The 27,752-nt window shown below is 30.4% G+C and overlaps 1 protein-coding gene across 1 annotated transcript; it reads left to right on the top strand.

Moving 5' to 3' along the window:
* Nucleotides 1–8,719: 8,719 nt before the first annotated feature.
* On the top strand, nt 8,720–27,118 carry LOC124358739 (protein takeout-like). The gene is made up of 6 exons (XM_046811038.1): nt 8,720–8,871; nt 12,101–12,196; nt 14,576–14,723; nt 21,255–21,388; nt 23,462–23,611; nt 26,922–27,118. The coding sequence occupies exons 1-6, from the start codon at nt 8,805–8,807 to the stop codon at nt 27,071–27,073; spliced, it is 747 nt and encodes a 248-aa protein (XP_046666994.1). The 5' UTR covers nt 8,720–8,804; the 3' UTR covers nt 27,074–27,118.
* Nucleotides 27,119–27,752: the final 634 nt, after the last annotated feature.

Genomic DNA, 27,752 nt, shown 5'->3' with positions numbered 1-27,752 from the left:
TTAAAGTATAAATGACTAAATAAATCCCTATTTAGTTTTTTTTTTCTTGGATATAGTGTATGATGTGGAATATGATATTTAATAATAATAAATAACTCTCAGTATTAAAATATAATTGTAATTATTGCAATTAAAATTATTGTTTCTAATAATTACCTGCATTCATAAAATATATGCGAGACACTGCAACATAAGAAAAATATAACTTTCAGTATAATATCCATTGAATGTTCAATTATCATCCAATGTTTCCTCAACATCCGGAAGTTTGCCGGTATGGAAGGAAGCCAACCTTGAGCAGGCCAGGGTTAGCCACCGCGCCTTCTGCACCTTGCCTTGAGGTCAGGATCCAGTCGTGCCCTCATATATGGTAATATTGGCCTTATGTGGGGATTGCTATCGTAAATTAATTAGGAACCTACAAAAGAAACATTTAAATTGTAAATCTGTTAGTTCAAGCGTTCTGTCATACTCTACCGAAACAGCAGTGGCTTAGTTTCTCAAGTTCAACTAGAAACTTAATGGATTCCAATCCTTCAAATGATGCTTTATTTATTCTAATCCTTCAATAAAGATATAAGAATATGCATAAAATATATATATTTATAATATATATATATATATTTATAGCATGGGTTTGAAATTTTTTTAAATATTTTAAGGAATCCCAATATCATATTGCAGGAATGGTCAGTATTCGATTCAACAATCACGTAACTCTTACTATGGACTTAAAAGAAAAAAAAGTAGTTTTCCTGTTAAAGAATAAAATTAAACGTGGAGTCGCCGTTTTTAGTTATTTTGCTGCAATAACAAACTATGTATATTTTTAACAGATTTTTATTTTGAACACATGTAGAACACGTGATAAATGGTTTTCTATTTCTTATTTTTAGGCGTTTTACTTGCATAAGAAAGGATATTTAGAAGGCCCATTCCTAAAACAGTTTAAGATAACTACAACTTATCAAAATAGAAATCCTACCGTTATCCGCACAGTTATCTGAAGAGATCTCGTCTAATACATGCTCAATTTTTATGAATGACGTATCTTTACATTTTGTTATACACTTTTTAAATAAATATTAATGTAAAACGTCTATGCGATTAGCCCCTTTTAAGCTATTTAAGTACACATAGCCGCTATTTTTGTTATGAATTTTCAAAAAACAACAAATTTATATTATTTGGCTGATTGTTACAAAGCTGTATGCAAAACTTCAAAAATATATGTGGTTAATTGAATAATATCTCAGTGGTTAGAGATTTACGAACGATTTTAATGTGATTTTTAGATTTTATTTTGGCCTATAAGCAATTCTTAAATGTATTGTTAGTGAATTGCCAAATAATAAAATTACGTTTTGTTTAACGAACCTAGGAATCTGAAAATGTTACTTATTGTTAATAATTATAGAGCCAACATACAGTAGTCAACTACAGATACTAGTTAATTATATGACAAAATGTACAATTTCCATAAAAATACGTATAATCTTTTACTTAAATCTTAACTTGAAGTTTAATTCCTTGAAAATTGTGATAATATTAATAAACAGAGGGTAATTTAAGTAAGGTATTTCAAATAAGTTGTGAGATAAGTCATGAAATATCCTGCATTAGATAAATTTAATCAAAACTTTTCAATTCATTGAAATCTAATTTAGTATTTTTTTCTCTCAATTCGTATTAATTTTTAGTACACTCAAACAGGAGTGAGTGTAGCTTTTACAAAAAACTAATATCATTTGTAATCTTAATGAAGACATCCTCTCAGATCAATAAGGTCAGTACCTATTCCATCTATGGAATACTTTTGTAGCAGTTAGGACTCTCTTAATCCGAAGTTAATGCGATAGATTTGAATATCGTACGGGTAAGAATAAAATCATTTTGATTTTCTCCGCTATTATAATGGAATAGTTAAAATGATATATTTGTAATCTTGTTTATCGACTCACAAGTAGCTGTGAGTGATCTCGCGTCAGAGAAAAATCGTGGATGTTATGTTAATCTCAACTCAAGATGGAACATTAAAATCATGCCTCATCTCATTGACTATTCATTGTGGCGTAGTATGTCAGAAAGTCCAGTTATTAACATATAGAGTTAAACAGGTTATATTTATATATTCTTAGTAACCCTGTCTTAAAGTCCTCCTAGCTCTAGTGACCTTATTTCCCACCGACTAAAATGTAAGAAACTACCTCGGTAATACTACCTGCGATTTTAATCTACCTAAGGAAGAACTAACTACTGAACCTTCCCTCTTTGACACAATAGCTCGCGCACCAACCTATCAAGATAAGAAAATGAAACTGATAATCACAAAACTTACTTTTGAGACTGATTATTTCAATATGCGGTTACTTTGACAGTACGCAACACCCTGCAACATTCTTGAGTATTTATTTATTTATTTTTTATTTATTTATTTTGTACAATAGCTACAGGAATTTTATCCCAAAACAGCTATATTGAAAATACAAGTTAATAATAATTATTTACAATATAATATACTATAAGTACGTATATGAAGAAACTAAATTACAAAATCATTTTTAAGCTAAGTAAAAATTAACTGTTTCTCTTACAGCACGAGAAAAAAATAAAAATAAAAATATAATACAAAACATAATAATAATTTAAAACTTTAAAAAAACTAGGTTACTACCTTAAGTTTAAAAAGTAATATTTAGCTTATTTACAAATGAATTAAAATTATTATTAAATATATCCAATTCATTTTTATACAGGTTTAACAACGTAATACCTTTAAAAAATGAAAAATTATAAAACTGCACTATATTACAACGTGGTGTAAAAAAAACCAAAGAGGGTCTCAGATTATATCTTGGGACATGCAGAAAAACCTTACCAAATAAAAAAGAACTATCAACTAAGTTATGTAAAATTTTATAAATGTATAAAATAATAGATCGGTTTCGTCTTGTTAACAAAGTTTCAAAAGAAAAAATACTTTTTAAGACAGTTGTTGACAGGATTCGCTCACAAGAAACATGAAATCTTTTAAAATATAAATACCTAAGAAACTTGTTATGAATTAGCTCCAGAGAAGCAATGCTATGTAATGAATAAGGTGTTATGAAACAAGGTCAGGTCTTACCAAACCAGTTTGAGTAACCCTGATTAAAGTACTAGTCTATAAGTCAAACTGGATAAAACCCCAAAGAACATGCATCATCTCCTATAAGGGTAATGGATGCAATCAAAATACTTTCTGTAGAAGCTTTCCAGTGGCGTAACTAGGAGGGGAAAGCGGGTAAGGGGAATAACCAAAAGCCATACAAAAAAATCTTAGAAAATATATTATGTTTAATCCATTTGATTTGTCTTTTGGCAGAAATAGGCTTTTCTGATCAGAGACTCAATCTGTTTTAAATACAACTTTTACATTTTTTACTTTGAATTAGGCCTATTTTCTTAATTAATACACCCTGGCGCTGTGTGCTCTTCAATCAGATTTATCCCACAAAAGCAAGTTCTAGTTACGGCACTGAAGAGTTGCATACTGTATTTCTCCTATGAGTACGATTAATCTTTCTTTTAGAGAATCTGAATTACACGAATATTATTTCACATTATTCCTCAAAGCCGAATCAGAGACTATCCCGGAATACAAGTATATGTGTGTGTGTGTGGTATTGTTGTGTACAGTTCTGATTTTATTTATTCAATTTACTTATATGAATATTGGTAAACTGTTTATGAATTTTCGTATGTCTTTAGCATACTTCTTAAGATAACAAATAGTATATAAATATTTACAAAATTAAATAATAAAACTAACTAAAATATATATATATATATATATATATATATAATATATATATATATATATATATATATATATATGACATAAATACTTATTTTGGAGGTGGATGACAAACTTTTAGGTTCCTATATGGCCAGCCAACTTTAGATAGAAACAACACTCTATTTTAGTGGTATCACCTTTCTTAAGCTTAAATTAAATAATAATATTTAGAATATAAAAAAATTATAGCACTTATGTTATATTAGCAAAACTTACAATCAAATTAATTTTACACTAGTTTATTATAGGATGATTTTTGCTCTTTTTTATTCTCGTTTTTCCAAATTTAAAATACAGATTGTTCAAAGCAGGATTATTTATTAACTCTCTTCTGCTAACCATTTGGATAAATCTAGACGGGTGACTGTAGATTAAATGAATTCATATATAATTATAAATATCACATGGGGATATCATTAATATATCAATTTGTAGACTGCACCGTAGGGGAAATTTGGTAATGTATGGTTATGTAATAAATTCAGTCAACTGTATTATGAATATCACCGGAGTATGTAAGCAATCAATCAGCTTGTAGACATTGTGCCGTTGAGCAAACTGTGGGAATGAAGTTTGTTAATTAGCGGCAACTCTTTCAGAAAATCATCGTAGATTGAACAGTCTTCAATTAAACAGCGAAATTTCAGCGACTATTCTGTAGTAATTAATACTGTAATAATTTCGTTTTCAATAAAAAGTTGTAATAACCAGCATTACTAGATATAAGAGTGTGTGGATTGATATCTTTAAACGTTAAGTGGCTCCGTGGAACATTGAAGAACGTTATTGTAACATTATAACAGCTAATAGACGTTTATGTAAGAATTAAATACAACTTAATTATTAATTAATTATTCTTGGAAATTAAAAAGTGGCTCATCTTATAAGTGTTGATTTTATCGTTTGAATTTTGAACATTTTTGCTATTTCTTGACACTGATAAAAGTAAATAATGTAGCTTAAAATATATTGTTGTCGATATTAGTCTCTTTTAAGTTTAGAGAATGAGTCATAAATCTTTTACTTTATAGAACTTTCCTCAGAAAAAATAAAACAAGAACGTCAGAGCACTTGCGCGTATTTAGGTGATTTCAAATGCATACCAAGTATCTCTTGTTATGTTTCATGACTAATAATATAACATTTGATCTTTTTTTCAAAATCCTTTCGCTGAAAATGGCAGATCTAAAAATTGTATGGCTTTTTAATAGGATTTTATAAATAGTATACAGTCATCATTTCTTGGTTTTATGGCGTTCTTCGTTACAGTGAGGGGACATTTAATAGCATGAAGGGACTGTGTTTAGCACGGCGTTGATCTAAATGCATTTTCTGATCTAATAATCATTTAATATTCAAAATATAATTTAATACTGTCATGTGTGAGTTATTCCTCTTATTATTAATAATTTGTATTAAGATACTCTGCAAGACTTTCCATATAACAGATTTAAAAGTGGAATGTAAAATCATATGTAAATACGATTGTATAAAAGTTTGTGTCTACGCATTGATGTGTAGTTCTGATATTTTCCCTTTGTTGTGAATAAATATGCAGAACCACGTTACAGGATGAGATTTGTTATTTTGTTTTACGGTAATGTTTTATGGTTATTAAACAATATATTTGACCACCATGATCTGTGGTGATTCTGAAGGTTATATTTCATGTTGTTAATTCGTCGGATCCTTCCATCTGCCTGAGAAGGCCTTGAATCCTATCGTCGTGATGGGGCATTACCCTTGACCATATGGAAATACCTTTAGCGAAGGTTCAGTTGCCTTAGAGCGTTACTAAGGACATCACAACATGTTACTTTTGAGCTGTAATGGCGATGAATATATACCTTAGAAGACAATTTTTCTGTTCAAAAATTTAATTTTCCTTTTCTACTATATGCAACAGCAAAGATCAATAAATCATACAGCATTGATGTTATGTTTGACACAATTTGTTATGAAGTTTAAAATTTTATTCAAGGGAGTTCAACAAAGCACGCAGGGCTCGATCAACTTCCCGCTGTACTATTGTTCTCTGATTGTAGCAATTGCTTGGCCCTACATTGCCGCGTCATGCCCATGTGCATCGGAGACCAGTCGTCCCTTGACCCCTTCATGATTAAATATACACTATTGTTATATGAATGTTACATGAGCAATATTTGATTGTCTATATCGATAATAACGTTTGGTGATTTTTATGCAATAACCATTATTCCTTAGTAAATTGTGAATTGTTTACATCATACTAAATAAAAGCAGTATGATTAATACTAAGATACCAATAACTATAATCCGTTCGTAAAATAACGGTATCATGCTCGGTGGAGGAAGACTGTATTACTAAAATATTTAAACTCAAAAAAGAAAAAGTTTCAAAGGATACACTTAAAAGTAAAGGAGGAAAAACTACATATTGAGTTCTTGAAATATGTGAGAACATTTCTTAGAAAGTAATTAATTTATTATAAATAATTTAAAGCTACACAAAAAAATAAAAGACGGCAGGGTGTATATCTCTCGTATCTTTAAGAAGAAACATTCTATAACTTTACGGCCCATAGTAAGGGTGCAAAAATGTTAAACTTTTAACATTGTTTTATAGGGTAAAAACTCAAGGTCGTTTTACTACATCCGGCCGTTAAAGATTCGAGTCCGAATATCATAACCCCTTAAATATATATGTGAGACTGTTCCGTCAATGTATCTGTTTTAGGAAAAATTAATAATGTGGACACAAGTTGGATCTGGAAAACTGTTTTGATTTTGTTAAATCGATTGAATTTTTTTATGTAGGTAAAAAGATTTATCATTTTATAAATTTGACTTAAATTATTTGATTTGTATCGAAATAATAAATATTAAAAATATTAAACCATTATAAATGTAAACCAAACTTGTTTTATATGCCATATTCATTTCAATAATTGGAATGCCTGATGTATGAAATAATTACAATATGTACTTTTAAAAATATCGTCAATTAGTAAGAAAATATTATACACATACATTTATTGAATAATCTGTTGTATATTTAAGTGCAAACTAACTGTTAAGAATTGTTTAACTCTGCTAACAAGATGGAACAATTTCATTGATGCAATCGTTAACGCCTTCATGAGTTGATCTCTCTACCGTTAATTTAATTAGTTTCGTTCTCTACAATTATAATTGCGCCTATGAACAGGGTACACAACCATTTTATCTTCTAGTTTTATATGAAAGCTAATTAAAATAAAATGTATCGTTATGTGATGTCAAAGCCCTTTTTAAACTATCCATGCTTAACTATATGGTAGCCATATATAAGTGTTTTTGTTTTATTACAGATACAATAGGACTACTCTCGAATTAAAACTCACATATATCAGTGTATTATTCTCTACAAATTTCCTATAGTACGTTTCTAGTTATTTACAGAGGTTACTTAAATTAGTATAATTTAGCTCGTAGTTAGGCTGAACTATTAGTAAATCGACCATTTACAAAAATCCAGTATAAATTTGTTGCATCCCCTAACACTATAACAGACACTATTCATCATTGTTTAGTCTCTTGCCATAAAACTGTTTTAACATCGGTTGAGGTTGCCTTTCCTGAATAATTTTGTAATAAGATAGAAAGTAATGAAACCTTTCTAAATATCTTTTAGTATACTTACTTATGGTCATATTACTTGTTTTGCACTGTATTCTTTTATTCGTAAAACTTAAAATAAAGATGTTCTCCGTTTAGTTATAACGCGTTGAAGAAATGTCCGTACACAATGCTCTTATCTGATAGAATAACACCCTTAAGACACATCCCTGTATAATATTTTACAGCTATTTTGTTTCATAACATGACCAATGTCATTAGATGAATATACAAAAAGTGTAAATATTTAAATTCTTCAAACTAAGTGATTCGTAATAACTGAGCAGTTCATGTATGCATTGACACATACAATTCTTCATAGCCTTTTATAATAATTTATAATGAAATAATATTTGATTAAGTAACGAAGTGCCGTACATGGTAGTATACTTCATCTTTGTGGATCGGCTGTGATAAGCAGGCAGTGTGATAAGTGTTTGACTATGCCAGGAACATCCATGATTTAACCCCTCCCCCCACCCAACGATTGTTACAGGTACTAACGTTAACGTTTCGTATAATCAAGTTAGTAATTGACAGTGTATCGTAATCACCTTGACCGTGGCGACTAGTTTTGGCGACCGGCAGTCTAGAATATGACAATTCAAATGCATCTGTAGTTTCTTTTACAGAACCATGAGAGCTCTTAACAATAGTTATTTATAAAGATGACAGGATTTCTTGGACATTTGCCACCATTTAGTGAGTCAAAAATATCAATGGCAATACATTTAGAGGTCACCAGTTTATTTCTTGATCAGTTACACAACTAAACTTATACTTAACTACGATCTAGGTTAAAACTGACCACTTAAACGAAAGCATTCTGTCAACTCTATACAGAATGCTTTTATCTTGACGATCGCCACTTATTATTGGTCACTGTTTCATTGTTCGTAGTTCATATTGAGTGCAAATCAGATGTTACTCGTATCCTTTAGTTCACTTTTAATTATTAGTGCTTGCTTTATTAAATGTAACTATTCGTAATAATGAGCACGGATTTGACAGACAATAAGTTTAATAACGCTCTTTTCGATTTATTCATTGTAACCCAGATTTAAGTTATGATTAAGGTTAGGTATACACCTGAGGAAGAGATCAGATTGCAATTCCCGAAACGTTGAGTGTATATGAATGATGTTAGATGTACAAAAGAATAATGTAAACATTAAAATATTTTCCTTGTCAAAAACGACTGTAAATTAGTTTATAATGTAGTACGTAACGAGCGGTAAACTGTAGTCACCTTGACCGTGGACACCCGCAATGGCGGCGGCGGGCAGCAGAGTGTTGGAGCAGTTCAATCTTTGTACACTGACAGCACATCATGCAGCCTGCCCATACCGTCCTGCTCATTCTTCTTGCCGGGGGTTACGTTACATCACTTAAACCTGGTGAGTGTCAAATTTAACATTAAGTGTCTGCATGTAGTATTGTAGATTTTGGTTACACACAGTTTGACATTTTCATATTAAAACTACCTCACAATATATTTCAATTCATTAAATTCTTCACGGACTATTCTCGAAGACTAAAAGTGCCTTAAACATGATTGCTATAGTGAATAATTAATGTTTCATTACTGTGTAATACACATTTCAATGTTGACTAAGTAGAAGATCGCAAAAGTAACTGAATCTGTTAAAATACACAGCGCCTTTCCTGTTATTTATTTATACTACTTTTCATACTTATAACGATTCGCTGGAAACATATTTATAACTTATTTTTTAGGTGAAGTTTTGACGGAAAAAATTAATTAAAGTAATGGGTTGCTTTTTAATCACTTGTACTTTTATAACTGTACAAACCAACTGACGTTTCACTGTTGATCCATAACATCCTGTAGTATGTAGATAGTCATGAAAGACACAGTAGAGTATGAAAACTGAGCGTGACATTCCCACTGTACAACCTGGGCTGAGCGAGTTAAGCTTAGTTAAGTTTGTATGTTTGGCACGTACCCGCGGGATCTGTTAAAAATATCGTTACAGAAGTCAGATGTTTTACTTCATTATCATCGGCAAATCAGATAAACCTTTTGAGCGAAAATACTAAAAAAGGAATGTTTGTTCGCCACATAGAAACTGCGACATACGATCACTTCAGACAAGGTCATCCAGTTATCCAGTTTGTTCCTTAGAAACAGAAAATTAATAATCATCGAAGAGTGTATTTAGTTACACCCAGTGTTGTGGACTAACTCCTTTACAGTCTGCTTATAACAATCGTATATTTTCAGAGGATGAACAATTCAAACTCTGGTAGTAGCGTACTCTTACTCGGAGACGGATATTGGACGGGTCCATGAATAAGTAACGAACTTGGTTATAGTTAACCACTTCCCTTCTATGAATATCATTATGGAGACTCAGGGCTTCGTCCTTAAAAATTACTTAAGGATTCTGAAAAGAGTGATAGCATGTTGGATATTGCGTTAGGAGTTTCAATATCATGAACATAATGAGTAAATATATATTCAAAAACCGCTTAGTACGGGGACTAAGTAGAGTCAGCTATTATTCTTTCGGGGTTTTGTCATTTTGATTTTTTGAACTATCATATCATCATAACTTTAGTATCATACATAAGTATCATGGGTTTCGAGAAAATAAAGTATCTTTAGTAAATAATAAAAAAATATAATAATAATATAAAACATACCTTCAGGTCATATTTAATAATAAAAGATTTTAATGCACTTTACTGATTGGGAAATTACATAACACAATAGAGACAAGGACACAGAAACAAATAGATATGATATTTTGTCATTGGCACTGAAACACGAACTAACGAATTTGGATTACAGACTAATTGTAACGAGCATGTATCATTGATTTGTCATAACTACGTGTAGATGATAAAATGTTCAATTTTATGCTATTTTCTGCCAGTTAAATTATTAGAATTTTTGGGGTACGACCGTAATTAATTTCTCATTTATAAAATATCTTAACCGTAAATAACTTAACGAATTGTTCTTGTATTTAAAAATCGTTATTAAAAACACATGAATAGTCTGAAAGTAAATGAAAATTGTTTTATAGAACATTGTCATTGTTTATATTAAAATGCTTTTACTTTACATAATTGTTACACCATGATTTCTAAATTCATTTTCCATCCATTTGCATTGAAATTACAAATCAAAATACATTGTAATGTTAAATATTATTAAATATTTGCAAGAATATAATTTATTTCATAAATATTAATAAGCATCTCTCTTTGAAAACAAAATTTCCTGCAATACATTTTTCTTTACAAATTGTTAATTCTGTAATACTTAATAAACACTTTCTTGAACTACACATCTTTCTTGTAACGGAAATTACAAATTGTAGATTGACTGAATGCAATACAGGAAGCACGAGCTGAATTCATTACATTCCTTGTTATATTCCCTTCAATTAAGCCTATCCTTTTCTTTCTTTTTAACAGCCATCTGTAGCAACGACCTTGAGGTTAGCAACGTTTGCTCTATGCGATACTGCAAAGATTTTTATCTAATGTATTGGGAAGTAGGGTTTTTGAGAGTGTGTAATTTTAAATATATGTTAAGTACGCATAAAACACTCTTTTTTCTCGTAAAATGTAAACTTTTCGAATATTTATAAAACACAGATATTTTGTATATTTATGTCTGAATAACCATAACAAATATTAAAGTGTTTGGATGAGTATCAAGCATATATTTAAAGCGACACGTCTCATAACTTTCCAACCAAAATTAAGAAATTAAATGTGTTAGAAGTGTCATATTGTTGTTATAGGGCTGATGTCTATAATATATATATAGACAGTAAATTTTACTCTTAAACAAGAATAGTAAATATTTCATATACAATGGCTTAAAGCTTCTATGCGTCAGAATTATAAGTTTTACATTTTCAAATCAACCACCTTAATTCGGTGGCTTCAAACAAATGCTTTCGTATGAACATAATACTCTACTTCCATTTAGATAGTTTTAGTAATAGAGGTTTATAATAATATATTGATTATCATTTTTTCATTTGATTAGTGAGTTGTTTTATTAAATTTCCTAACTAAACCTTTGTAGTTTGCTCACAAATCTTGAAATGCATTGCACTTAAAGAAAACTTGCACGCGCGTTTGCGCATGTGCACAGGTAGGGGTCTAACGTATTTATCTACGTAACGCTACTTCTAATTCCACAGTCTATTATATGAGATACAAAATAATCAAGGAAAAGCAGTCAGTAAGTGCTTCCACCACAGTTCTATGTTAAGCTGTTAAACCTTGTTTAAGAATGTAAAGAACTTACTGAAAGGTACAGTTATTGGTATTATTTTCTTACTATTTTCTTATACATTATATAAAAATAATTACATGTATTATTTAATGCATCATTAATCATTAATTCATTTAGTTAGCATGATTTAAGGCATGGTGCGGCTAATTATAACATTTTTTGGTTTAATACGTATAGTTTGTTTTACGTAACGTACAAATTTTCTCTTTCTAGCAATACAACTAGGAAAATTACGTAGTTCAACACTTTAGAAATTAGTCTGTGAGAGTAATTAAGTAGCTTTAGCTTTTGTGGTGAGCTGACTCTTATGATCGATGTCATATCCTGAATATATGACGTTTCAGCTTCCGAGTACTTCAAGATATGTCACAGAAGTGATCCAGAACTGTCAACATGTATCAAAAACAGCATCGAAACTCTGCGTCCCAGTTTGGTCAAAGGTCAGTGAACAGAAAATATTATAAGTAATATTCTCCCATGTAATTAAGTAGTTTGCGTGAATTGATTTTCTATAACGGTAAGTGCCAGGTTTCGATACCAAAATGTTTTATGGTAAACATATATAGTTTTATTCCGTTGATTTTGTTTTTTATTTTAACATAAGAATACTCAAATGAACTCATTAAATCATTCTGGTCATATAAGTTTCTTATTTAAAAATAAATAATTGTGTTAGAAAAGTGATAACGATGAGGAAATTAATAGGACATATGTTATATGAATATAATTTACACACACTAATAATTATGTGTTGTTACATAGAGATAATACGTAATATTATTTACCAATTTTCTAAAAATTAGTATATTTTCAGATTATTCTCATTAATGAGCTAAAAATTTTGTTTTGCTTTATTAAAGATCCGACAGGGTTTGCTTAGAATTATGGTGTTGTCGGTTCACCCCATAACCCTTGATAAAAAGGAGTCAAGACACTTGAAACTTGATACATATGATCCTCTCGTCCAAGTGTAAAGTCTATTAATATAAGGAAAATTAAAGGTAAAGAATAAAATTCTAATATACATTGATTTTATGAATAGCCATGATGACAAAGGCAAAATAAAAGAATAAACAAATCTGCAACTAAACGAAATAATCATATAACATTTTATTATAAAATATAACAACACATGAGATGAAGTTAATTTATTGGTTGTTTAGACTTTCGTTACATAAATATTGTTTGGATGTCCAGAAAAATATTAGCATTTGTTACGAGAATAGTAAAAGCGACGGTTAATATTAGAAAACAAACTCTAGTCGGCTCACAGCGGCAATGTTTTCACTCCTATATAATAACGTAATAGTTTAATTGTGAGATCGTGAGAAGCACATTCCGTGGCGCAATTGCTGGAGAAATAGATGTGAGGTAAGGGACTCTGGGCAACATCGGGCTAACTGGTGATAACAGCAGAGCATTGTTTACACTCGTGCCTTATCGGAGAAACGGCTGAGATTTGGGCTCTTTAACTGGAATACACAATGTAATCTTCACATCTTCACAGCTACAAATCACTTAGTCCACTGTTTATAGTGCATTACAAAAACTGGAAAAATCTTAGTTAAATGTATAACCATTCATTGGTTAGTAATACATTTTTTACAGTTTTAATAACTACTACATGGCTAATTCTGCTTCCTATGCAGATAATAACTCGATTAATTGTAAATAAAAGAGTTATGCAAATATTTTTATTTTCGCAAAATCGAGGTATCCCTGTCTTTTGCAAAACAGTGTATAAATATGCAAATTTAAATAAACAAAAATCCTTACCTACTGTGGTTTATTTCGCTTCGTTCTGGAATGACTATCTGGAACGTTTAAACATTACAAAATAAACTTGAAGTCAGTACAACACAAAGAACCTTCCGTAAATAAAATTAATCCAATATATATATTTATATATATATATATATATATATATATATATATATATATATATATATATATATATATATATTTTAATCAGAACATGAAGTAATAGTAAAATCTTTGTAACTGCAAATTAGAAAAATTATTCTACTTCTAACCATAGCTGGAAAGTTGATTTCAGTATGTGCCCTTCGTAGATGCTGTCGTTTTTGCTGGCACAGAAATATTGCATACTGCATATTATTCTCTTATTTATCATACATATCTTATATTATATTAGCAGTTAGCTATCTGGGGATATGAGAACACAGAAACACAACACAATTGTATTTTATATAAAACGGCAAACCAAATTAGAGTTTGACTCAAAAATATAAAAAATATGTAAATATTGCTTTATGACGAAAGGATTGTTGATGTGTTCGTGTATGCATATATTTTACATCCTCATTTTAAGCAAAACATGAATCCTTGCCAATTACATTAGCCTTATTCTCGGTGCAACATTTGAAATGAAAACAGATTTGCCATTCCAATACATAATAATTTGTTTTTTGAAAACCAAATTTAATACTATGATGGTATATTTTGAGGCATTCCCCGAAAATCAATACAAAGAAATGAAATGAAATTTAAAGTACACTTAATGATTTTTAGTACTCAAGTCGCATTTATGTACACCATATAAACTTGTTTGAAATTGTAAATTACATTTTTAATTTATACTGATGGATAGCAATTTTGGTGGTAAGTTACATTAAATTATACATTTGTTTTGTTGATTATGTTTGATCACTTTAGTAATTAGATGGATCTGGAAAACTTGAATAATTAATTTTATATACGAGTAAGAACACATAGCCACTATATGACATAAGAATACACGATTGTAACACCACTGTATTTTATTAAAATATTCACAACTTGATGATGTCTTTCTCCAGGTATTCCAGAACTCAAGCTGGTCCCTCTTGATCCTTTATTCATCCCGAAGCTGGAAATGCAGGATGGACAAGGAAACTTCAAGTTCCGCCAAACACTTACAGATCTCTACATTCACGGCCTGAGGAATTTCGAGATACAAAATATTACGTAAGAACATTTAATGTTTAAATAGAAATCTTTTACCATTAACTGTAATAATTACATTAATATTTATAATATCTATAATAATTACATAATATTATAGTAATAATTATTATTACTTATGTGCATTTAAAGGAATATTGTGATAATCCAATTATCGTATACTGTCGGATATGGTGAATGTTATGAAACACAATGAAATTTTTGTGATGGAAATAAAAAATAAATATTAATATTAAATGAATAAATAAGGAGGTTTTTTGTTAAGATATTGATAAGGGATTTTACCGGTAGACAGTAAAATAATAGCATATTAAATATAGATTACAATGTTTTTACTTACGATAAGAAGCTTGTCATTGTACTTAATCCTAAAAGGACATTGCTTCCTGAAGGGCATAATATTCTGGATGGGTAAGGTTGTGGGTAGAGTCTGCTTTCTGTCGATTTCCCATGAGGAGGTCTACCCAGCACTATATCTCAATATGTCACCTCAATAGAAGAGAAGGCTAGCTCTATTCCTACCTCTTCATTCATAACGAATAGGAGAAAGTACTCCCTCACTCCAGACTAGCAACAGTCTTAAATACCAAGGGAGCTCTACCCTCTCAACAGCCATCCTCCGCTGTGGACTAGACCTTCGATCCATCATCCGCGGTCCTATATCGACGTTTGTGGTAAAAGCTCGTTTCCCTAGATGACGAATAACGCTGCGGTTTTCGGCATCGACTCAAAACACAGGCATAGGTAAAGTAATTTTCTAGCAGCCGAATCCTGCAGACGCTGCACATCGTATCAAGTTGCAAGGAGAGTGAGTACTCTGAGAGCTGTTAATGCCATATTGACAACTAGGTACACGTAATTGTAAAGGTTACATTTGCATGGCCAGGTTTTAAATCATCTTAAACAAAATCCATATAAATCCACATATAAAACATATAACGTGCTTGGGAATTAGCAGCTTGAACACTCCTTATTTGTTCCCAGTTGTAAACAAATTGCTTGTTTTTGTACCGCAAGCGAAGTTACGTTTCATAGAAAATTTATTTCCTTCTTCCACAGTCCTCGTAAACTGAAGTTGACAGAATACAAATATATTTTTTCTCTTACTTGCTTAGCGTAGACATTGTGACTAAAACTACCAAAACTCTCTAGCCTTCTAAATTATTTGGCGTGTTTGTACTTGAATATTGCAATGCTAGGAAAACACACTTGCAGGATAACAAGGTTATATTGTGACATTTGAAATATCTTTTCAGCTCAGCCGGAAGAAAAGTAAATTTCATATGAGCCTGTTATCTCGAAATGTCAAACTGAAGATGCATTATTAGTTTAGATGTTAGATTCGCACAACACTGATGGAACAATAACTGTCAATGTTGGCATGTTAAAGTAATCGTAATATTTAGAAAGTTCATAATGAAGAAAACTTAGAAAAGAAAAACTTTTTACAACCACGTAATTTCTCAGTAAAAACGTGGACTTGATTTAGTTAAAATTAATCCGAGATTAGATTTGTAAACATATTTACATATAACGATTCAATTGTATACTTCTACAACTTTAAACGGCTATTATCTGTAAACATGAAAATCGAAAAATAACCATGAAAAATTTAGCTTGGTATTACTTAAAACTTTTATGAAAAGTTTAAAAACTATTTTGATTTAACTTGTGCAATACTCGAGATAAAAATTTTAGCCAAATACGAATGACCGCCATCTAGAAACGATATGTTGTTTAAAACTGGCTAACGAACTCATCCAAACTATTTACAAATACTGTTTCTGTACGAAGTTTAGTATGTATATATTAAGAACTACCGGTACGGTTGCTATCGTGTTCACAACACTATTCCGCAGTGTTACATATATACTAATTAAAACTTTATACGCCTGGTTTCTGGAAATAAATACGTGGAAAACGCGTTGGAATAAACATTTTTATAAATTACCTAATAATTCTAATGCACTTTTTGATTTGCACTATAAACGATATATAAGCATTCCTTTTTCAAATTTTGAATGGCCGAAATCTTGAAATATAGAAAAATTTAAAAAATAATAATGGTTTGTAATTGAGAAATAGTTCAGTTGTGTGAGAATTTGAGAGAATATGTTGAGTTAGGCATTTTGCTCTAGTTGGATTGGACGCCACCTTGAAACTTTTTATTGGTAATACTGGCTAACTCATTCTAGCTATGTACAGTGTAGTTTCAACCGAAAGACATTAACAAGCCATGAACCAGCCCTTCTTCAGGAATCAAAAATTAATTCGATTTTATTAAGTAAAAATGATAGATAACATTACTTCATGATTATTTAAAACATTGTCTCAATATACAGATTCTACCAGTACTATTTAACAATTCCCTTTGACATTTAAACATTTAGAGCTCTAACGGTAACAAATCCGAACCAAAATTTGAAACAACACGCTAACATTTAATGAAACGAGTTTAATTTTAAGCTAAAGTTTAATTTTACCATCCTAAATTAAATTAAATAACATCACATGTGCCATTTTTATGTATGCATGGTATAAGCTGAGGTTTGGGGAAACAATAAATACGTTATTAAATTTGCTAATAAACATTGAATAACATATCATTGAAAGCAGTGGTTTTCATTAATATATTTAAATATTTCAAATGTTATTACTCTTGAAATTTTAGTTCGATATCGGGTGTTCTTATACCCCTACTAAAAATGTAGTAGACATGAGTATAATAGTAAAATACAACTGCAATAGTAGTATAATTGTACAATATAATACCTTTTAGTGAAATAATACTAGCGAAAACATAGAATATCTGGTAAAAATAGCTTAAGATATATGTCCAGAAAAACCGATTAAATAAATATAAAATAGAAATAAGTATATAAAGCGTTTATGTATTGCCGTACTGAAAACGCCGTACTATAATCAAGTAATTGACCTTCACTCATAAGTGTACAAAATTAATAAAAGTATTTTTCATAAATTAGTTTGTTATTTAGATTTTTAATTTCAAACATAATTTAAATAAACATATTGGTCCATAGAATTTTCTGTAACCTTTGACGTCGCTCTGTCGACTTCAAACCAAAAATATCCTATATGTAAATTCCTGAACAAATATAAACAGCACTATTCATGATTAAAGCTTCTGATCCATAGTGGTTGATAACCAAATGCATTTTTATTCGTTAGAGCCATTAAATATTTCATGCTTGGTGCTATTTTATACACATTAAGCTAATGAATATAACACTTATTGCAAGATTATAATTTGATTAGAAAAGTTAAGTTGGTAAATTACACTTCTTTTATTATTATTGTTATCAAATGTTATATAAATCATCATTTATAACTTTTCAGGAGGACTTCTCGTCATTGTCTGAATTTCTGTGATTGACCAAATATATGATCACCTGATTCGTGTAAAATGATTTGTGTTCTAAAACACCGAGTTCTGTAGTAGATTTCAAAAATTGGCAATACAGTATAATTACGTGTATGGATAACAAACGCCTTACTTTAGGAAGCTTCACACCAAGACATCACTCCAGACGAAAGATTTTCTCATTCTGAAAGTGACTGCAATTTAAAAATACTATTAGCCATGTTCCATCAGTAACTATTAGCCTGTATCTAATTTGCTAGTTCCGAACAAAACTAAAAAATTCTTTTTGATAAGAATGCTTTGATTTCTTAATAGTCACAACCAGCTCTCTGAGGACCAATGGGGTTCCAGAAAGAGCAAATCTACGGTAGATGCAGTTGTAAATATATTCAAAAGAGTTGTAGAGGGACAAGAAAGTCGAAGTCCCACCTTAAGTTTCAAAGCACTTGACCTATCTAAAGCATTTGACTGTGTTGACCAGAATATACTGCTAGCCTAACAAGAATATTATGGCATCCGAGGCGTACCCTTTTCGTGGCTTAGTTTATACTTAAGCAACAGAACTCCAGTAGTTCAAATCTCAAATCAAATTGAAAATAACTTTCAACACCAATAAAATTAGGTATGGTGTTCCTCAGGGTTCCATCGTCGGTCCAACTATTTTCCTGGTATATGTCAATGACATAGACTCATCACTACTCCACGGGGGCTCGTGAAGTATACTGTGACACGACTCTCTGTTTCAATGGAACATTAAAAAGGAAGTTTTGGGACAACAGGCTTCATTGAACTGAACAACTAAATCTAACACTTCCAAAGCCTCAATATCACAAAAAATTCTTGAAAATCCAGCTTTTTGAAGCTGTCTTTACGAAGTGGAGATTATGGATGTGAGCCTCCCGTAACGTTTGCAGACTCCATTGTAACCTTCCAAAAGCCAGGATGGCTCATGGTATGAAATGGTTCTACTGGTTATAATTATGACATGAAGGGTTAAATATAAATAATTGATATTATTATCTTTATGAAGCATACAGAAAATTAAAATGTTTCTGAAATATTAATTAATTTAGATTGCGATTCTATTTGAGATTTACATTTTAGTTAACTATACCCATATATAGAAAATACTGGATGTTCAAAGAAAGTAGTTGTCTTTAACCAGAAAGGAGAACTATCAATTAATATCCATAATAATTAGTTTTATTTATTATTAATTTATCCATAATAAATAGGTTATACACAGTTTAGGAAGTGAAATTCTATATCTAATAGTTGTTTTTTTTCATTGATACCAAAATTAATATTATTGATGTGGCTATAGGCTATATCATCCATAATGATAAATCAAATAAGATATATGTTCCCTCACCATATTAACACCATAGATATAACGCGCTTTGTCTTGTGTCAGTGGTATCGCGAGGTTGAATAACGCACGAGTAAGTCGGCAACCTCGGTATTGATAAACCGAATCATGGATTTCCTTGTAAAATCTGGGTAGATAGATAATCTACAATTATATAATTTCATCCACCGATTGAAAGAAGATATGCCCCACGGCCTGAGAATGTGGACCACAATGCGTGCTGTACATAGGTAGATAGCCTACTTTGTGCTCCGACCACAAGAACTATCTTCTGTCAGCAAAAGCATTAAAATCTTCCAGTAATTTCTTTGGAGATCCTCTCATCTTAGTAACTCGCAACAGACTGGGCAGGAGAAGTGTAATTCGCAACAGACTGGGCAGGGGTAGTGTTCCTGCAGCGATAACTTTTTTGAAGCAATAACTCATCGTCAGTTTTCGGTCGCCGATATCTTAACCTATAAGGGACAGCTATGCTGGTTAAATTACTACCCAGACTATTGGCGACTCTCAACCATACAATCCTTTGCAAATATTATTTTTATTATGAAATAAAATTATAGCTCTAAAGTCCGCTTTAAAGTTTTCTTTTTGGTTCCGACGTAAATTAATAAATTACGTATTGTATTAGTTCGATAATTTAATTATTATGATCGAACTGAAGCTGAAACAGTATTTGTTAGAGCGCCTTCAGTCAGTAATTAATAAAAACATTCCCACTCGCAAATTGCATCATCGATTTGCAGTGTTAGTACCTGCGTGGTTAATTCATAAATTGGGTGGATCAGGCCCAATACGACTATAGATAAAAGCAAAAACAGATGTCTCATTCTTTAAGAAGCACAATCTACTAAATTACTTAGAATACACCTTGATCAAGGGATGACATGTAATTTTCTTATCGATTCTGTTTGCACAAAACTAGTGTCAGGCATGTATGATTTGAGGCATTTAGCCAAATACTGCCCGAGTCACGCAATGACGACGGCATATTATGGTCTGATTTATCCACATATTACTTACGGATTGGTGTCGTGGGGATCTTATGCAAAAAATAAATGTTTGCGATCATTCAAGCTTCAAAAGAAAGCGGTTCGAATCTTTGCCTACAGTATTTTAGACTTGGGCCCCGACCAGTCTTCAAAAACTTGGAACTGTTCACTATGACGAATCTCTACACCCTTGAAACAGTTTCATTCTGTATGTCCAAAAGGAACCCTTATAATATTCCTTGACGTGCACGGATATGAGACTAGAGGTAGTGAAAACTACCGATCTTGAAGATACAGAACGGTAGTTTACGAACATTCGCAAGCAGGTGTCCTTTTTATCAACAAATTACCAGCTGTCATTAAACATGTCGCAACGTCTAAGACGTTAAAAAGACTTTTAGCGTCAATTGCATTTTACATTATCGGCGAGTTTTTAGTATGTAACTAGGAAATCTCAAATTTTGAAAACTGGCCCTGAAGACGAAGATGGTGTAGATAGGCGAGAGTGACTGGAATGAATGAGTGCAAAACTTTTATGTGTGAATGTGGCATAGTGGTATGAATGTAATATTTTATATTAAAGGGCTTACTGTTGCCATAATGAATGTATTTTTATATAGCATTAACAGATTAGAATTTTAATTTGAATCACCAGTTACAAGAGTGTCACTCACTTTCAGTATTATAATGTGTATCAATACTTTTTAATGGCTTGCTAATAAGATGCTGGTAATTACTCGTATTCTTTGGCATCACTATTCAGAGAGCTCACAAAAATACTTAATATATTTCAGCGTGGACTTGGACAAGAACGTGATGAGTATGAAATGCTTCACGAAGACCATTGATTTCGAGGGTGACTACGAGATGGCGGGCAAAATAATGATGCTTAATCTTAAGGGCAAAGGCAGGGCCTCTCTTAACTTCAGTGAGTAAACTTTCTCTTGATCATAATACAGTAATTTAGAATTATTTATTTCAAGAATTTATTCAAAATAGGTTCTTACATGTAACTGACATTCAAGAATCTAATCTCCATGTATTACTACTGTAAAGTATATGCAACAATTATATTCTAACTAATTTAAAAGTAACAATACATTCAGAGCCGCGTATTTGTTTAAAATATGGTTTTATAATTTATTCAGTTGCATTGAATAACTGTGTAACAAAGAAGATCAATAAAAATATACTTTTGTAGGACCATTTAAATTGTTTAAACAAGCTCTAAGTTATCCAGATACTCGAATACATAATACTTAATATAACATCTATTTTTCGGTCTGTGTTTCTAATTTTAAATTATTAAAAAGAAATTAGAAAGCTGCGATAAATTTATAGTAAAATATAGTCATAATAATTCATCTTAAAAATTATATTCAACTGTAGTCGTATATTGTATAAGACAAACTGTCAATAAAATATCTAATGTTTAATTAATGTTATAAATATTTATAAAATCATATAGTGGGCGATGTTTATCACTCGTGGTAAAGTTATTTCTATTTGGTATTTTTATTACTTATTGTTTATATTTAGTTAATTTAATTTTATTTTATTATAGTTTATTTATTTTTAGGTTATTACTTATTCCACCCTAAAAGTAAGAAAAATGAGATTTCAGAACATTGATCGTTGCTTTTAAAAATATCCAAATTACTTCAATTGATCCTGAATATATTAAATCAATGAAGCAAATCGGTTCATTAATAAGAGCTTAGGTTGTATAAATTAAATTGAGGTTTATACAAGACATTGTATTAGTACATTCACATCAACTTATGGTAACAAAACTTTTACAACCACACATTTGAGTTACATTCCTAAAAAAATATATAGTTCAATAACAATATGACATATAGAACATCAATATAGAAAAGTACGTGACCACAGCGTATTGAAAATCTGTACGAGGATTTTCAAGACATGTAAGAATGTATATAGTAACATTTACTAGAAATCGATATTGAATAGATGTCTCATAGAATCAAACTTAGCTTGATATCAACAACTTGCTAATATATCAGGGTTTCAAAAACCATTGAGTAGTAAAAAACTAGCTGAGATGTCTATTTAATACTTTGAAACATATCTCTCTATGCATCCATTTTAGGATTTTTCTGCGGTAACAATATTTGAAATTGACACAATACAGCACTTGATTTTATTAGTTTATTACCAATTATTAACAAATTTTATATAAAATTAGTCAACAAAATTTAAGTTAGCTAGGTTTATAAAATACAATAAAATAAAAGTATAAAATAAGTCTCAAATTCTATTGAGTAAACAGTACAAAATCATGGATAACTAATGGATACACTTAATGGCTGAGCGTTACCAAAGCCTATCACTCGACGGGTTTGACAATTCTATTTCTGTTTTCTTATCTTTGGGCGTCGATGTCAAGAACATCCTGTGCTATAGACTCGAAATGTTGTTCAAAGCTTATTTTCTATATAAGCAACATCTTTTCAGTGATTGTACAATGTCACTACATGGGATTTGGCTGTTAACATTTTTACATTGATTTTATGTTTAACCATGATAGGAACGACAAAATCGAAGAATAAATAAATATTTAAACAACGTAGGAACAATCATATGACATTTTAATATGTGACATAATAACACAATTACCAGAGTTAAATGACTACTCAATGAAATTTTGAATGCAAACCTAAGTGAAGCCTGCTTATCGCCATATGGTGTGTTGTGGTCCTACGTTGAAAATAACAACATTAAACAATAATAATTCAATAAAACTTCACACTTTGAGGCTATTATCAGCACAAAAATGTGTAAAAAAATTTATTCCTAAGTATCATGTGGAATTCCTGAAATATGCATATTTTGGCGCTAGCTAATGTAATATGTAACCGTTAAGAAGCCTCTTAAATACATTTAAACTTAATGGCACATTACATCTAATATAAGTTAATAAATATTAACAAGCCATTCCAATCCAAAGCGATTTGACGGTCTATTAATGACTTTGCAGCTGATGTAACGACTACTGCCTTTATCCAGAATGAAGACTTCCAGAAGAATGGCATGGTTTTTACCAGAGTGGAAAGCCTCAAATGGATCATCGAACCTCAACATGCCAAGTTCCACTTTACCAACCTCTTCAATGGCGACAAGACACTGGGTAGGTTGGATTACAATTTGACCTCAAGTAATTATACTTATTATAATTTATGATAGGAAAGATCTTTTAAGACATTCCGATGAAAAGAAAGTGTCATATTGTAGAACACTTTTGTCAAAATCATATGGGAGAGAATGTTTATTTATACAAATAGTTGTTTGTAGCCTTACAATCATGACCAGAATATGTACGATATAGGCGTTAAAGGTTGGAATATCACTTTATTCATTTGTTTTGACTTTTAGAATTACTCTTCTAAAATCTTGCTCATATTAAAAAACACTTAATAAATCAATAGCTCCCGTAATTGTACTAAATAATAATTGTTAACGATTTTTTCCCATTAGTTGTTGCCTAAGTGGTTGCTCACAATTAAAATGACAAATAATAACCACTAACTTGGGAATTTTAATGGAATCTCAACAATTCCTGAAATTCGGGTAAGTAACGATCACTGAAAATATTTAAGTTATTGAAACCTATTTATAATTGTTTGATGTAACTTTATTGTTCAGTGAGTCAGATCCTTGGCGACTAAATGTAGCTGACTAAATCTATTAGTTACTTTTTCTGACTTCCTCGCCTTGTTTCATTGGAAAATATATTACCACTTAACAAATATATTGCCCAATATATCTCTGTGTCTTCATATTCCAGGTTGTTGCATGTTCCTTAACATTCAGTCATAGAAATTTGTTTAGCCCACTTAGTTTAAATGACCCATGGGAATGCTATGTTTATCTAAATGTCAATATATATAGTAAATAATAGATCATTTATAACACATAATATAATTGAAAAATCTTGGAACAGAATACGATAATCTGACCCAGTTGTGTTCTCCTTCTATTAAACTCGATCTAATATAACGAATACCATAAATATTAATCCATAACAATGGAATATACTAAATAAAAGTTTGAAATTAAAACATTGTTATATTCAACGACATAATCTTATAAAATATAAAGAAAGACATCATAGCAATGAATCAAACATTTAGGCAAGGTAAAAGAAAAAATACAATTTAAATAATAGAGAAACCAAACTATAACAACAAATTAAACATCTTGTATCTAATATAAACAATTAAGCATTTATTTACAGTTGGCACACATTATTTACGCTAATTGTCAAAGTTTAAAAATCAGTATTGGTTGATTATATCGAAGGGTGTAACTAAGCAATATTGTTTTTCAATATCTATACAAAAACCTGGTCTCTTAATAACCAAATATTGTCGTTGCACTATTCTTAGCTAATTCTATTAGTTCCACATGCTTAATGAGGTATTCATTGTTTTCATTCAGATGAAACAGTCCTTTATAGTTTTTAAGTTTAAAACAATTAACCCAATAGACGGTTTCTTCATTTTTTAATATTTCAAATTTTGGATATTTCACTAAGTTCTGCTACTCAGATAGTCTTATTATATTTTTTTCATTAAGGATTTTTATATTTTATGACATTTTAAATACATTTCTATGTCTTAATATTAAATATTTATCTTATAAATAAAAATGAATCGCAAAATGTGTTGGTAAGCGCAAATCTGAAGAACAGCTGGACCAATTCGGTTAATTCTTTTTGTAAAATGCCCATTGAAATCCGAGGAAGGTTTTTATGAAGTAAAATATAATAAAAGTTACCTGGAATATTTTTATATTGAGAAAAAAATGTAGTTTTTACGTTTCATAATCTAAATTAAACGGACACTAAACAGCTGTTCACACTTTCAGTTAGTTGTATGTCAACAAATTGGCTGAAACATCAGTTTACATTTAAATTTGGTCAAGTATTAAGTAAACAGTGCTTGATTAGTAGTGTAATGGAGGTATTAAATAAATAGTTAATATCAAAATTTTAATCCAGATCGCGTAATGACGAATTTAAATCATCTAATGCATTTTATAAATTATTTAAACGCTGTTATAAAACCAACCTTAATGAACAAAGTCATGAATGTTTTCACGTACGTTACTTTAAACTGATGAGCTAGCTTCCTTGACATTGTGATATGGCATTTAAACAGTGGCTTATGGGAAAACAGAGAAATTAAAACTAACATACCTCAACGTAACAAAACAACTGTTGGAATGTTACGTAACCTTACTAAGGATTTCTCCCTTATACTGACAGTACATAGGAAATGGTACTCTTCCTAATAGTACACTTCTCCCTAGGCCGTAATAGGCTTCTCTGTCCTACTTATGTGTATATTTTCTTCATCAGGACAAAAAGGCAAATCTAACTATGTCTCTGGAAATATTTGAGACGGAAAGTACGGAAAAACGGAGAAGCCCATAGTAGATGATTTTGACCAAAGTATATTTCCAAGAACTGCATAATCGAACTATATAATATTTTGATCGAGGCAATACGGCAAGCTAAATTGTGACATAGGAAGTGAATTTAAACTGTCCGCAGTAGGTAATTTTTAATCGAAATAGGGTTCTTGGCCCTATCCGTAAGTATACTTTTTTATTCGACAGGACAAGGCAAACTCTAATGTGGTACTGGAAATATTTTTGACCTGAAATATTTGATAATGGCTAGATATAGACGATTTTTGACGGAAGTAAGTTTTCGAGACCTGTGTATTGTATTTTCTTGATCGGGGTAACAATGCTGGCTCGGCCGTGACGTTGCAAGTATAATTAATTTGAACCAGACATGCTCTTCCACGTGCAAAACATGATATATTAATTAAATTAAACTCTGATACTATTTATCATGAACTTAAATAATATCTACTTGGTGTATGTCTATTTACGTTTTAAAAATGTCATAGAACTCCTTCATATTACATCATAAATGCTTTTACTAATATAAGGACTTCAGTTCTAAAGATTGCTTGCGTAGCCGCGGATAACAGCTAGTTCTTTAATAATTGTTTCTGCTATATAATTAATGGTAACCGGAGTAACAAGTATTATTTTAGTGAGGCTTTGTTTTAAATCATGTTGGTAGGGTTTGTCAATAAAGTGGTATTTTTTAAGTTTCAAGATATAGTCTTGCGTTTTTTACCAGATTAAGCATGAGAATTCTTTTTTTTTTCATAAATATAGCAAAAAGGCCAACAAAGAGTCTTTTTTATTTAGAAGCGTATTTAATTGTTTTAATATTATTATTATAACTTTAACTTATAATTTACGGTTCAAACCCTTCAGATAAATTTATTAACAAAAGTGATAGGTAAAATTTAAAATATCAGCATTTATATTTGTGTAGTATATTATTCTACAGTTAATTACTAATGTCCTCTTTAACTATAAAGGTTTCTGGATGTAATGTACTCGTACTTTTACAGGTGACGCTACTAACAGATTCCTCAACGAGAATTGGAAGGAGGCGTTTAAAATTTACAGGAATCTCCCAGAAGAAGCTTTTGGTACCTTGATAAAAGATTTGGCCAATAAGGTCTACACTTTGTTTCCAAGAAATGAATTGTATCCAGAATAATTGTGGAAGTAAAGGCAATAGTTTTATTAAAAATAAAATCTCCAATGAGTTTTTTAATATCCTCACCTCTTTAAATATAGTAAAATGTAGTAAAATTAATCAAAATATGGAAAGTAAACTTACGTATTATGTGAATTAATACGCATTTCATTAGAATAAATGTACGGGTAATTTAAATTTAAATAATTATGTCATATATTGTTTGCATTTGTTCTTTTAGACGAATCATGTAAATAGTTCAAAACTCCATTTATACGAAAGATAAATCCTGTAATAACATTTTTCCAAATACAGTAAGACTGAGGAAAGGTTTAATTATTTCATTGTAGAACTGGGATACGACATAAAAAAACTCAATCATTATAAAGGATATCGTTCTACAAATTTACTCTAGGTTATTAGGAGATACATTTGTGTAAATATTTAAAAAATCTAACCAATGAAAATAACAAGAGAAATAAATCAAAAAGTTTACTTTAAAATTGAACAAATACCAGCAACATTAAATATAATTAAAATAAAACAGATAGATAAAACAGAAAAATACAGTTTAAATAATGAACGCTTCCATTCTGTATATTTTTCACAATTTGTTTATAGGTTTATTGGGCGCTAGTCATATTCAGAGCCTACGTAGTTCAGTAGAGATATTAAAAGTACATAATTATATCAATGTGGT

Source organism: Homalodisca vitripennis, chromosome 3, assembly GCF_021130785.1.
Source record: "Homalodisca vitripennis isolate AUS2020 chromosome 3, UT_GWSS_2.1, whole genome shotgun sequence".
NCBI lineage: Eukaryota > Metazoa > Arthropoda > Insecta > Hemiptera > Cicadellidae > Homalodisca > Homalodisca vitripennis.
Note: the sequence above shows the minus strand (reverse complement) of the source record. Positions and strands in the feature narration are given on the sequence as shown.